The sequence below is a fragment of the Eleginops maclovinus genome, chromosome 22 (assembly GCF_036324505.1).
Source record: "Eleginops maclovinus isolate JMC-PN-2008 ecotype Puerto Natales chromosome 22, JC_Emac_rtc_rv5, whole genome shotgun sequence".
NCBI classification, from domain to species: Eukaryota; Metazoa; Chordata; class Actinopteri; order Perciformes; family Eleginopidae; genus Eleginops; species Eleginops maclovinus.
Window position 1 is genome coordinate 12,266,806 of NC_086370.1, and position 13,424 is coordinate 12,280,229.

At 39.7% G+C, this 13,424-nt stretch overlaps 1 protein-coding gene across 10 annotated transcripts in view; it reads right to left on the reverse strand.

The window, feature by feature from the left end:
- Positions 1–13,424, reverse strand: part of adgrb3 (adhesion G protein-coupled receptor B3) — a 106,151-nt gene that overhangs the window by 20,177 nt on the left and 72,550 nt on the right. For all 10 annotated transcript variants that reach the window (XM_063875410.1, XM_063875409.1, XM_063875405.1 and 7 more), the window contains 5 exons: positions 12,273–12,375; positions 11,757–11,800; positions 1,520–1,646; positions 454–557; positions 239–341 (listed from right to left, as the gene is read on the reverse strand). In XM_063875410.1, the coding sequence (XP_063731480.1) occupies positions 239–341; positions 454–557; positions 1,520–1,646; positions 11,757–11,800; positions 12,273–12,375 (481 nt within the window). The remainder of the gene's footprint in view (positions 1–238; positions 342–453; positions 558–1,519; positions 1,647–11,756; positions 11,801–12,272; positions 12,376–13,424) is intronic.

Below are 13,424 nucleotides of genomic sequence, written 5' to 3' on the forward strand. Positions count from 1 at the left end.
CTCATGATATTGTGCATAATAACTGTACTATACAGCTCTCCAAACATGTTTTCACTGCCATACAACCCTGAAGATTGAAAAGAAATGCACCCAGTGGCCGATGCAACATCGAGCTCTATTCAGACCACAAGGCCGCAGTGAAGTGTCTCTTGGATCTGTCCACTGCCACATTATCCCAACACAATTTAAAATACCTTGCTTCGTAGTTTGTGTTGAACAATCCTTAAACGAGACTTACCACATTGTGCGTCTGCGTTTGTCCCACAAGGATCAGTATGTTGGAGCAGATTATAGATAAGCAGAAGTTGAGCAGGATGATGGATCGCTCAGAGCGAATATACCTGAAGAACAGAGAATGATATAACCAAATCAGAGTCTTATCAGATGATTAAACAATATAAATGCACAAACTTTATAAACATAACATGGTTGCAGCGTAAGTGTTGCAATTACCTCCAGAGCACAATATAGATGACGGTCAACGTGATCAAGGAGAGGCAAGATAGACCGCAGCCAACTATCAATGTCACAGATGGGACCCCTGAGTAATCCATGGTCTGTGGAGGAGACAGAGCAAGACCAAGCAGTTAGTGGGAGGTGGGATGTTGTCAAAGCAGGACGGTAAATCTTTATTGTTGCACGTAGAGGGAACCAATCAAAACAAACCACCACCAATCTAAACATTCCACTGTGGGCTCCTTAATATACTGTGAGGGTTGAAGTGCATGCGTGGGCTGTAGCAGAGACACTGAAAACTACCGGCTGAAGTGCAACTAAAATGTTGTGTTTGTTTTTCCAGTCATATATGAAATCATGTGAGCGGCCAATTACAGGCCTGAAGCCAGACACACTCTGTGTGCCATTATACATTATATACAGTAGTCATGGCTAAATGAATGATTGTCATTCTGTTGAATGCTTCAGGCCTGATAGAGAAGAAGGTAATTGATTTCCTTGTGATGGCAATTCCTACTGTGTACTTGTAGGCCATGGTGAAAGCACTCTAAGTTCTCAATGTTCTCTGCTTTATCATCTCAAGATATTACAGGCCTTTACAGTTGTCTGATTTCAGCACATGATCTTAATACATGCTTTAAAAATGTCCTCCCATAGGTCAGGTTACTGATGTCAACATAGGGAAAGAAAAGAAAATGTCAAATCTGACAACTTTTATCCCTCCCCCAAACAAAATGTGCATTTGACTGATGGAACACACACCCTGTAGTGTGCACGCACACAGAGCTATCCAAATCTATGTGCAAACTACTAACAGCCCCCACAATCCCCCTTTACTGCTGAATTACTACTTAACAGGATTAGCACACCAAAGATTCAATTTCCATTCTCACACACACACACACACACACACACACACACACACACACACACACACACACACACACACACACACACACACACACACACACACACACACACAGGCACGCACACACAGGCAGCGTTTCTCCTTAACATTGGCCTATGAAACCCACACTGAATAACAAATCAATAGCCTACTTACTATTTCTCTTGGTTGCTGAGCCAAAATGGCGAAGGTAGATACACGATCACATAAGCATTTTGTATGGGATGCATCTGTGAGCACTGTTTTACATCCTTTTGAGGACCAGGCTCCCCAAGAATCGTTCCTGCAAGAAAAAGGCAGAGGCAGTTAGAGCTTTAATTCCAGCGGTGGCACGACTTCACGAGACTTGTCCACATCGTTTCGCGTTTCCTATTTGATTATTTATTTCAATCGATAGCTAAAGATCCGTAGAGACTGTTGGATAAAAAAACAAAAACACGATCAGAGACATCGACACGGCTCTTGTGTGGCTACGAGCAGCATTTCAGCTGATAGAGAGGCAGAGGCTCGGAGGAGGGGGAGGACGCACAGCGCTGTCCAAACAGACCGGTGCTGATTGATTCGCCAAACGCACATAAAAACAAGCCCGATATGAAAACAGCGTTATTCCCTCATAAAGCTTAGGGATAACAGCGCTCATATTTACCTGCATGTCTGTCAGCGTGATTCTCTATTCCTCTAGATGTTTCCCAAAACGACAGTATTCCTTTTTCCCCCCTTCTCTCAATGCGCCTGTTATCCTGTGTTTTTTCCTTTTTCGGTTGATTTTTTCGCCCCTGCTCAACTGTTTTAATTAGCAGCTTTTGAATGCTTCCTTAGGGGGATTTTCACCCTGGAAACGGTGGACAGCATCAGATTGATACTCTGTTCCTCTGTGCTCGGTGAGAGGGGGAGGTTGATACAATGAGAAGAGGAACGCACGCTGTCGCAGGATTTGTTTATTCGCCTGCAGGTCTAAGGATATGCCGGGAATACATGATGCTTTTGGAATATTCCTAAAAATCATTTTACACGAAAGTTGTCGCCGCTCGGTGCGAAGAGATTGGCATAAAAAAACACTGCAGAACTAATACCACCCCACGGAAGCAGCGCGAATGGTTGCAGCCAGTCTCCACTTCACACCGCTAGTAGGTGAAATGAAAGGAGCGCTTCTCTTCCATTTGTTATCGCCCCAACTCATTTCACATCTTTTGAACATTCAGATTAAATGTGGAAACTTAATGTTCACAACGATATTCCGATTTGTTCCCCCCCATGTTTTGCCTGCAGCACATACCCTCATATTAAGATTCATGATACAAACACCTGTTGTCCCGATAGACACCTTTCCGTCCTCTATCCCCTGCTATACAATTCCCATGAGATATGAAGATTCATACCAGTGATTTAGAACAACACAGAGCATACTGGCTGTTGATTTGTGGGCCAAGTGGACTCTGCTGTGTGAGGCAATCCTGCGTTGTCATTTGATCAATATGGCTGCAATATTTATTATTCCTGGAAGGGACTGTGAGCCCTTTGCAAATTCCCAAGCAGTACTCTGAGCTGTCTGTACACAGCAATGCAACAATAAAAAAAACTCTCCACATCACTCCCCCTCATCTCTTCTCTTCTTAACTGGGTTGTGACTGTTTAGTGCAAACAACTGATGCTTGTTTACTCCAACATACCAGCCTGCACACAGAACACCAGTAAGCAGGTCTATTCAGTTAAGCACACTCATGTAGCCACTAGAACATTTGTTTTATTACTAGATGACATGATTAACCTAACAGGATTAGAATGATCTAAATTAAAAAAGCCCAAATTCTCTGCAGGCTGTGGAGGGCCAACTCACGCCATAAAAGGTATGTACAGTATATGACGCACCATACTGCTGATTTAAAGTTTCAAGGATTTCTTAGCTGGCCTCATAAAGGAAGGTTTGAGCACTGATGTCGCACAATGATGAATGATCTGTGTGGCCAGGCTCTTAAACAAGTCCTCATGAGTAACTCTATTGAGCCGCACTGAATAATATGAATCATCACTCTCACATCCAATGTCAAGCATAGTAAAAAAACAAAAAGACAGGTGTTTCGTATATATTATAGATATTATATTTCTTCAAGCTTGATAGGTGCATGATGTATAGGACAGAAATGGCTGGCATTAATCTGGGCTGCTAATACATAGACACATGTGAGTGCACCAAGGACCCCAGTGTGGTACCAGTATAGGAGCCATTCTTTGAAAACTAGGGAAATTCAGATTACAAAAAGCTTGGCGATGGTGGCATCAACTCACTGACAAAAAATAATGTGGCTCACAGAAGCCCAATCTGCCACATAAGCAGAATATTGTATCAAAATATAAAGATATCTGCAATGAACAATGTATTGATTGATTGATTGATTGATTGATTGATTGATTGATTGATTGATTGATTGTCAGAAAAGGATGAAGATGTCCTACTTTTTATCAGTCTTATATGACATTACACTTAATATCTTTGGGTTAATAGTGAAAAAACAAGACAAACAGGAATCACGATATTCTTTGAAAACTAGGATGGACATTTTTGAAACATTCTATTAACCATACAATAATCTAGAACATTATCAGCAAGTTAATTCATAATGAAACCTATTGTTAGGTGCATCCGTTACTAGAAACTCTTGCTTGCCGCAGCTTTACAGCAGTAGAACAGTCTATCTGCGCGCTTCCACTTTGAAAGGAAACATGATTGTTGGTTCCTGCCTGTTTGAAAAGTAATCTCTGTAATATGTATGGTCCCTGTGAGAAGCTAGAGAATGGTAATTCTTCAAAACTGTGTCTATTGGAGAGGTTGTTCTGTGAATAGTCATGTAAAGGGAACACATCCTTTAATAGCAGTGAAGCCTTGTCATTGTTTGAGGTAATTCCTGGAGGACACAGACGGGTAGTGAGGAAGTCTCTGTGTGACCAACAAGCTTCACAGCCTTCACACAGCTGCCCACATGAGATCACCCTTTGCTGCTGTTACACTCTGACAAGACTATTGTCACATTCAGAACCCACTCTCCGATGCACACTGTGTGGTGCTCAGATTGATAGCTTGTGTGATGCCGCCTCCTGATAACTTTGGGATAAATGAACTGTTCTCCCCAGTGAAAACTCAATCCTCGACATAATGTGTTCCTAACTTTTGACTTGCTAGATGTTTGCTTCCCTTTTGTGCCAGCGAGAGAGGCTGACAGGAGAACATGCCTGCCTGGGGATTTATGTGCGCCACGTTTGATAGTTTGTCTGACCTCATGGGGGGAGCTTGGTGGCCTCAGAATTTAAAATGCCCCCTAGAGAAAATGTCATTGCCGATGTTAACCACAGTGACACAGATGACATGACATTCACACACTCTTGGTTGACCACTTTCTACCCATGCACTGATGTATTGATAACTTTTTTAGTCAAACTTTCTGGACTGAAATTCTGTGACAGATTTTGATCGTGCTCCAATTTTATGATGACAGTCGAGTGACATAACAAGTCCACAAAGTTTTACACACGTTCAGTATATGAACCCCTGTGTCTCGTCGAAACAGAGATAGACGTAGGCTCAAAACTCCAATTAGGTTTGTCTTTCTTGCTGAACTTTGACAGATGGTGTTCCTGCAGCCATAGAGATCTTATTACTGAACCTATAACTTAGCCACACTTCCAAGCAGTGCACTTAAGAGTCAAACAGCGAAGCTCTGTGACCTCATGATCGTCCAGCTAAGCAGGCTGCTGCAGCCGCATAGACTAAAATATCAGACTGCTGCTTTTCAGTCCGTGTTCTTCTTCTACGTGATCATATTTGATATAACACTGCTTTGTTAAACATATAGTATTTCATCAGGAATGGGGGATAGCTTTCCAAAAAGCTCTTTAAATTCATCACATGCCCACTTATGATTAGCCAGGCGCTGGGCTGAGGGCTTGAAGGACTGCCTTACCCGATGCACTTTAGGCAATTTTATAAAGTCTAGAAAGACACAATGACAGGCAGAAGAGGGTGGGAGCAATGCCGGGAAATTATTCCATCCATCTTGGATCTCTTGATGACAGGCAATTCATATCAGCCTCTGGGCCAAACTGTGTGTGTTAGCTGAATGAAGAGAAAAGAAAAACGAGTGCTTTTTTTGAAGTAGCAAGAATATCTAATTAATCATGAGTGGTACGCAACCCCTCAAAGTAGGTACATAGATCAGTTTGCTTCGCTTGTCAGAAAAATGATAAGATATTTTACCAATTGTGAAAAAGTGTTGCAACTCTGTGTCTTCATTACACGGTAAAACCTGCAACATGAATCCTATACTCTTATGTAGAAATGAAACCCACCAGTTTTAAATTGACATTATATAAAAACAACAATGAAGGCAAACTGAATTGAGTCAGAACTGATAATGACATTTCAGCCCTACCTCAGGGTGTACTTGTAATTTACCCTAACTCACATCACCGTGTATACTCTCCCACGCAAACAGAGCAAAACTTCCTGCTGCCAACTAATGCATAGTTTTTGCCGGAGCGAAGCTTAGAATTACTGTAAACATCGCCCACATTGTTACCTCTTCTGCCTCCTAACGACCTTGCAATTACTGAAAAGCAGACCAGAAGCAGTTTAATTTCATCACAAACAAAGAATACAGTAAATCTCGCCATTACCATCTCTGCGTCTGCAGCGTTGACGGTTTCTGTTCAAAAACAGAACCAGAAAAAACAGGGGTCTAAATCTGATCGAGTGTGAGTCTTTAGCAAAACTGTGTCTATTTAAGGGTCTGTGATGTGAAAAACCTTGACAACTGCTGATCTCAGATGTGGAAATGTCAAAGAAGCTTGACGTCAAAGAAGGGATCCATTACAGAGCGATTTCAACAGAATTGCAGAGCGTGAACCTTAAATCCAAAACAACTTTAACTGAAAAGTGAAACTGGAGTAAAGCCCTAAATATATATCACCAGCTGCAGGTGCACTTACTGTTTAAACAACTTGTTGAATTTCTTAAGTGCCTCTTAACTTAAGTACACCAAACCTGATGACAATAGATTCTCATTTTGGTCCAACAGTCTGTGAGAAGCCTGATTTTGTTTGTCTATTTCTAAGCATCAGCAAAGCAAAGTGGGAAATACAAGTGTATCCAAATCATGCATCTTGTGACATCTACATTATCTAAATCTTTAAGGTGATGGAGAACCAGCCTCGCACTAAATGTTTCTCTCGGTTCTTAAGCCTTGCCTCACTGTAGCCTGTTTGGCTCGAATCCAGGATATCCAGATGTTTGTTAGAACCTGAAGCCGCAACAGCTGCTTCTCACACCTTAACGCATAAATGATTAATATGCTTCTGTTCTGCGGAAAGTAGAGCATTCTTGGTAAATTCATGTTATGAACTCTATAGAGCTTGATCTTTCTTGCCAGAGATCATTCATTCAAGAAAGCTGAATTACAGCTTTTTACTACTTTCTACAGTTTAAATGACTACATCTCACAGCTTGGAAAGTGCTGTTTGTACCTTTGGAATGAACACATTTTCTTCTTTCCACCATTAGTTCCCATCTCCATTGATCATTAATTTAAGATTGATCTTTTAGTATTTTCGTAAAGAATTAAATCCAGCAATAAGAGACTTGGTGGTCCCTGGTTTTGTGTCTCATGACATGTTTTTTTATTATTTATTATATCCTTTAGGCCGCTATTATTTGGTTTGTGTCCTTTTGCGTACTGCAGAGTAAATCATCGAAATTGACTCCTATATACTTTAGAAGAAAAATAAAAAAGAAGTAAACCCCTAATCTTGTGGTCAGAGCCTCAGACCACTGCATTTATGGAAAATATATTACACACGTTTGGCCATAAAGATTATAATCTGTTTGGTTATACTGCATCGTAAAAGTAAACCACATGTAATGGTGACAATAGCTTTGTAGTATAATCTATTACCTTTTTGAGAGGTTTAGCGAGGAAGCAAGAAACAAGGAGAATCAGATCATAAGAAATAAAATAACGTGTGATAAATATGGCAGTCAGTAGAAAGGGTCAAGGGTAAAGAGGGGTCAAGATGCTGTTAATTCGGATTTGGAAATTTATTTCAGGATTTAAAAGCCGTTAGTAATGAAGGGTGTCCTCGATAAGGCTTTGGTGGATAATCTGAGAGGGGGAAGCAAAAACATCTCCGATTAAAAAGTCAGAAAGACTCTCATTCGGCTTTCCATGCACTCCTTGCGCTTTACAAGGATTCAGAGGATTATAAAAGCATCTAATTGCAGGATAACGCCAAAAGGCTGAAACTAGCTCGTTATGTAATTCTTTAATTTTATTTTCCTGCAAGTTTAGTGGCGGTTTGGAGGAGCTAAGGAGCTAGAAATTTATGCAAGTGATTACAATGCTCAAAATGAGATTCATTATCTTTTTCATTGAAATAAAGATGAGTTATAAGCTTTAAAATAAGCAACAATGTGATCTGATTTAGACTCATGCTGCATTCAGTGATTCTTAATCCCCAAGTTATCGCACATAAGTGTAAAATATTATGTTTCTTGGGTAGAAAGTTGGATCTATCACCCCCAAATATTTATTTTTGAACACTACAGGGAAGTTGACTGATCTAAAACCACAGTGTTGCATTACACATTTTTCCCTTGGCACAGTGGTGGGATATTGGCAATTTCAGGCTTGTTTGATAGCTGAAAATATTGACATTTCAAAGAGTAATAAAAGTGTATGCATCTGACCTGTTTACACCCGGTGCTGTGGAGACTTGATTATTGTGGCTCTCCGGATTCTCCAATGTTTTACTTTTCACACTGAGAGCGGCACTCAGGTTTATTCCTATCTTTTTTAACTCTCTATTGCATTTACGTTCTTTATTGCTGTAAGCCAATGCCAGATGCATCAATTCTCTGGGTTAAAAAAAACGAGTCAAAGAATGAATATCCCAATTGATATCTTACTTTAATTGCAAATAATCAAATGAGGACTTTTGAGAATAAATGATCCTGTCAAGACTTGTTTTTTAGTATTTAAAAAGAAGCAGCAAATATCTTTTCATATTAATGACCTTATTCTTAATATTGTTAGTTGTGTAAAACGCTCACCCGGATCCTTCACTGCAGTTTGAAAATACTCTACTATGTAAAGTAAAAACCCTGCATTCAAACGTTTTTAAATTAATACCACTGATGCATAATACAAGTAGTAGTTTAATGTTGTAATTGATTTGAATAGAGAACCTCAAACCTAATTACAGCACTGGAGTGAATGCATTTTCAACTGGTATCAGGTATTAGGGGCATCTTGTTCTTAACAAAAGTAATTGCATTTTTTAATCATACAAACTATTCAATACTGGTTATAAAGAATTGCCAAATTTTATGCCCATTTGCAGTTTTCTGAAATATTCAGCTGGCTTTCTATCCCCTTAAATAAATGGATTTTAATAAATCCAATTATTTTCATTAAACCTAGGCCTCCGATCAGGGTATAATAAAAAATGAAGAACTATTCCCTTCTCTCCTATTACTCCCTTATGCTAAAAACAGAAGATTGCAATTATGTAGTTTTGCCTTTATTAAGATTCAATAAAAATGCACCAATTTGGTTGCCTTTGCATAGCAACATGCGGGTAAAAGCACAGAGAGATATATTAGCTGCAGGTTTGTAGTGATGAACAGCATGTCCCTCTCCTCATCCCTCCCAGCACATAAACAGACAAATCACAAGTCTTTCCTCATGTTCACACGTAAGCATACTTACCCCTCGGGCTTCCACTCATGCCGTGAACGTAAAGCAGCAGAGGCTCTGGTGTGGCAGTTTTTTCTAAGCCTCGCAGCTTTTCTGTAGCTGCTTCCAGCCTTAAGTATTCACATGATTCCATATCTGGACCTCACAAGTCAGAGGACACAGTTCTCCTCTTGTGAACAACATTTTTTCATTCTGCTAATTGTAACAGTGAGCACTCTCTTTTGGTTTGAACCAACATGGCTGACAGATGGCGTATTACCCCCTCGATGAGAGTCCTGAGAGTGAGTGCTATTGTGTAACAGGACGAGCCAACAGTTTGAAGTGAACATGATAATCATACCACTTTTTGCACAAATGCAGCAATTAAAACTCTCGGTTTGTGAAAGTCAGAGTAAAAGAGAATGAAGCAGAGTTGTCCCAGTTGTAACTTTGCTGTTCTAAAATAGACCGGTTGCCCTCAAATGCAGCACGATAGAGGACAGCACAATTCACATGCTATTTGAAAGTAAGAATAACCACCTCCTACAAGCTGTGGACTGAGGTGCTTCAGCCACAAATGCAGTTTCCCAAAACCAAAGCAAAACTGAGGTCCAAAGTATTTCCAGTAACTGCTCATCCGACTTGATTTAGTTACACATCAAAACACACTAAATAATTAACATGTAGGACTGCTTTTAGTAATGTGCAACGCATAAATGTGCCATCGTTCAATCTGTTTCCAAAACATGATAAGATATACCACAGAGTTATCCATTAACACATCTAAAAATCAAATTACTCTTGAAGGGATAAATATTCTTGTTGATTCAGCAGCACTTTCAGTTAGTGGTTGTGGCGTTAAGTGCCGGTGGTCCCGTAGTTGCTTTCAAAAAACAGGTTTTGCGGGAAGCAAACGTGCCTTCAGCAGCTAATGCCAGAATTATATTATTATCAGAAACACAAAAGAACGAGAGAAACTAGTGTGCAGAAAAACAAATCATAGTCTGCGACGATTCCCCACATTCAACAATGTTGTCGGACACCCAATTATATATTCCACATAACAGTATCAGAAATGCATTTTTTCCTGCGAGTCCCTTGTGTATTTGCATCCCACACAGGACAATAAATCTCTTCCGATAACAATTAAAAAATCCAGAGACAATTACAGAATGCAATATCTTAAAAATAGCTGGCCAAAAAACTTTCAAAACAGGGTTTGCCATAATGAAGTTCTGAAAGCTTAAAGCTGTAAATAATTCAACAGCTATTAGCTTCTCTTCCTGTTATAGTGTAATTAGTAAATAGTTGCCTCTCAGCTAAAGCAGTGAACAGACTTCACTGCAAAGTAGCAAAGGAGGTTGACCCTCCGCAAGTGGAAACGCTCCAAGAACTTTGGTTTTATCAAGTGACACTGTGACAAGAACATTGCTGCGTCAAATGCTAACGGTGCAGACACGAAAATCATTCCACCGCAAACAAGCTGACATCAAATCCATTTAGAAGCATCAGGACAGCAATCTCAGACAAAAAGTCCAACTTAAAAGGATGCTCACTTTTCAGCAATAACCAAAAGATTCAGAAAAGCATTATTGGGTGTGTGAATGTACAGGTTGTGGACAGAGGAATAATAAAAACACATAAGTGTACTGCAACCCAATTCAAAACCGTTTTAGCAAAGGCTGATGTTTAACTTCAGTTGTGATTGTGTCACGTCTTCTTTTGTCTTCGTTAACATTTTCCTTTGTGCTGTTGTTGTGTGGTGCTTCTTTTTGCAAATGCAGCTGTGTTTTGCATATGTCCTCATGATTTTGGGGAGATTTCCCCCTGCTATGTTACATAATGCTGCAGTATTTATGGCTCCACCACTTCAGGCAGTGAGTAGCCAGCCTATTTGTATCCCTGCGAGTTTCCTTATGAAATAATTATTTTTCAGATGACTGTTGAGAACCAAAGATTCAGCTAATTTGTTTTTAACTCTATGGTACACTTGAACAAAAGTTTCTAAAACTTGGATTCAGAGGATGAAACTTGTGACTCAGACGTGACTCATATCGTGCTCTGATAAGAGGAACTCATGACAGTATATGCTGGACGCAGGAACACTGCAATTGCAAAACTTACAAACACTGACTCAGAGTTTGAAGGCCAAATAAAACACATATAAAAACTGGAAAAAAACTTGGATCTGTGAATCTTGGCAAAGCATAATTCACACAATGCTTCACAACTGTTTCATTTACACCTGGAATGATGGTATTCCTATTATTTTGTCCCATCCCTAGTAAGGGTTTAATGTAAAATGTTGCCCTGAAGGTTTTCTGGATGTGCATTTTGTACATTGTGTCATTTTTAGTTGTATCTTCAATATTTGTATGCATGCTTCTTGTTTGATATTAAGCTATCTTTGGCTCTTTACTTGCTGTAACAAATGTAAATGTCCCCTCTGTGGGACGAATAAATTGTTGTGCTATTGGTTAACCCAGCTTATTCGCAAAGAAATGCACTAGAGAAATTGGTTCCAGACTTTTGAAGATGAAGAAAGCATGCACACAGTCCCAATCTCAGGGGTGTAATAGAAAAGCAACAACAACAACAACAACAACAACAACAATAACAACAACGGTGATACATCGGAAAGGTTTGAAAAGTGAAAGCGAATGCCCACTTACATGATGTTGCTGTCCCACAGTGCACAGTAAGGGTTCATTGTTCCCTGGGAGGCAAGAAAAGGACATAATGTTTATCAGGTAAATTATGATGATAGTTGATCATCATTATCATCACCATCATCATAAATCTACAGCATATTTGTCCTTCATTGTAGGTCTTTGTGTTGCATACAGCACAGATTTTGGACACACACACACATACACACTTGCTGACGTGTTCAGACTTCCGTGCACTTTATCTCCATGATGACTAAAGAGGCCTGAATCATAAAAGGGATTGTCCATGTAATTATCTGACTGCGGTGCGCTCTCCTGACACCGGCTGCTTGCAAATTAATTATCGAGCCAATTAACCACCATTGTGTCGGAAGATGGGAGTAATATGTGCTCTACAATATGCAGTCGACAGACACCAAAGTCTTTCTAGAGAACCTGTCATTTTTTGCACAAAGAGCAGCATACATATATTCAAACAACTTGTGCTTTTGTTGAATGGGAAAAAACGGTGGTGCTTACATTTGCCAGGTGAGCCAGTTCGATCTCCAGATGGGATTCAGTTGCCTTTGGCTCAGGCCTCACAGTCACAGCGATGACCTTGGAGTTCACAACAGTGTGGTTCCTGAGTCAAAGAAAAAAATCCCAGAAAATAAGAAAAAAGACACATCTTGGAAGTTTCCGACACACAGTGTTTAGTTGTCATTTAGGGTCAAATGCAAACACTATGTGGGTAACATAGGCTAATGTTATCCTCTTGAATTACAAATGGTACACAGAGCTCATTTGGTATGTAGGAGGAGTAACATTCCCAGTGTTCAAAGTCTTAAACCCTTGATTTTACCTATTATCAGTTAAGGTTTAAGTGTAGAGTCAGTGAGACTTACAGTATGTGGGATCTATAAGAAACACTTGCATCAAACCGGATTCAAGGTCTCTAAAAAGGTTTAAAATGCCCTCAAATCAAATGTGATCATCTCACAGTGCCTGTAGTTCGAAAACATTTTTAAACAACTTGCATATTAGTCGAAGGTATTTTCTCTAGAGCAGTTTGTATTGAATTTTATCTCAAATATCAGGGAATGCAGGATTTTAAAAAGCTGCCCATTAAACTTCAAAGCAGCTGTTCAGGATGTTTACCAGTAATGCTTTTCTAAACTTCCAAGCAGAAAACAGAGAGTAGAAATCAAAGGCTCGTCTGAACCGAACCATATTTTTCATTTTGTATCTATGCTTTTTTTTTTTTATCAACCATTATAGTGCTTTTATAGAAAAATACATCTCCAGCTATTGTACAGTTGACAGAATAGTGTTATTGTTAGAATCTGATATCCATGAGAGCATCTCACTAGTATGAGAAATGTCAACTTCACAAAGGAAAGTAGAGTTAAGTCCGAGCAGCCCGCTGCCCAAGCTCAGAATATCTTTATCTGACTGTTCACACAATATCAGTCAGTTTTCTGGATTTTCTAAAAGAAGTCAAAGTTATTTAGCTATCTGCTTTTAATGCACTAAAAAGACCTCTGACATTTAGCAGCAAAAAAGTTAGTTTTTTCATTGAAACTTCACAAGCTTGACATTTGGCAAAGAAAAAAATCAGTTGCCACTTGATCTGCTCATCCTCCCGGGCTTCAGGGTCCCATTATGGGCTCCTCTCCACATGTGCACAGGGCG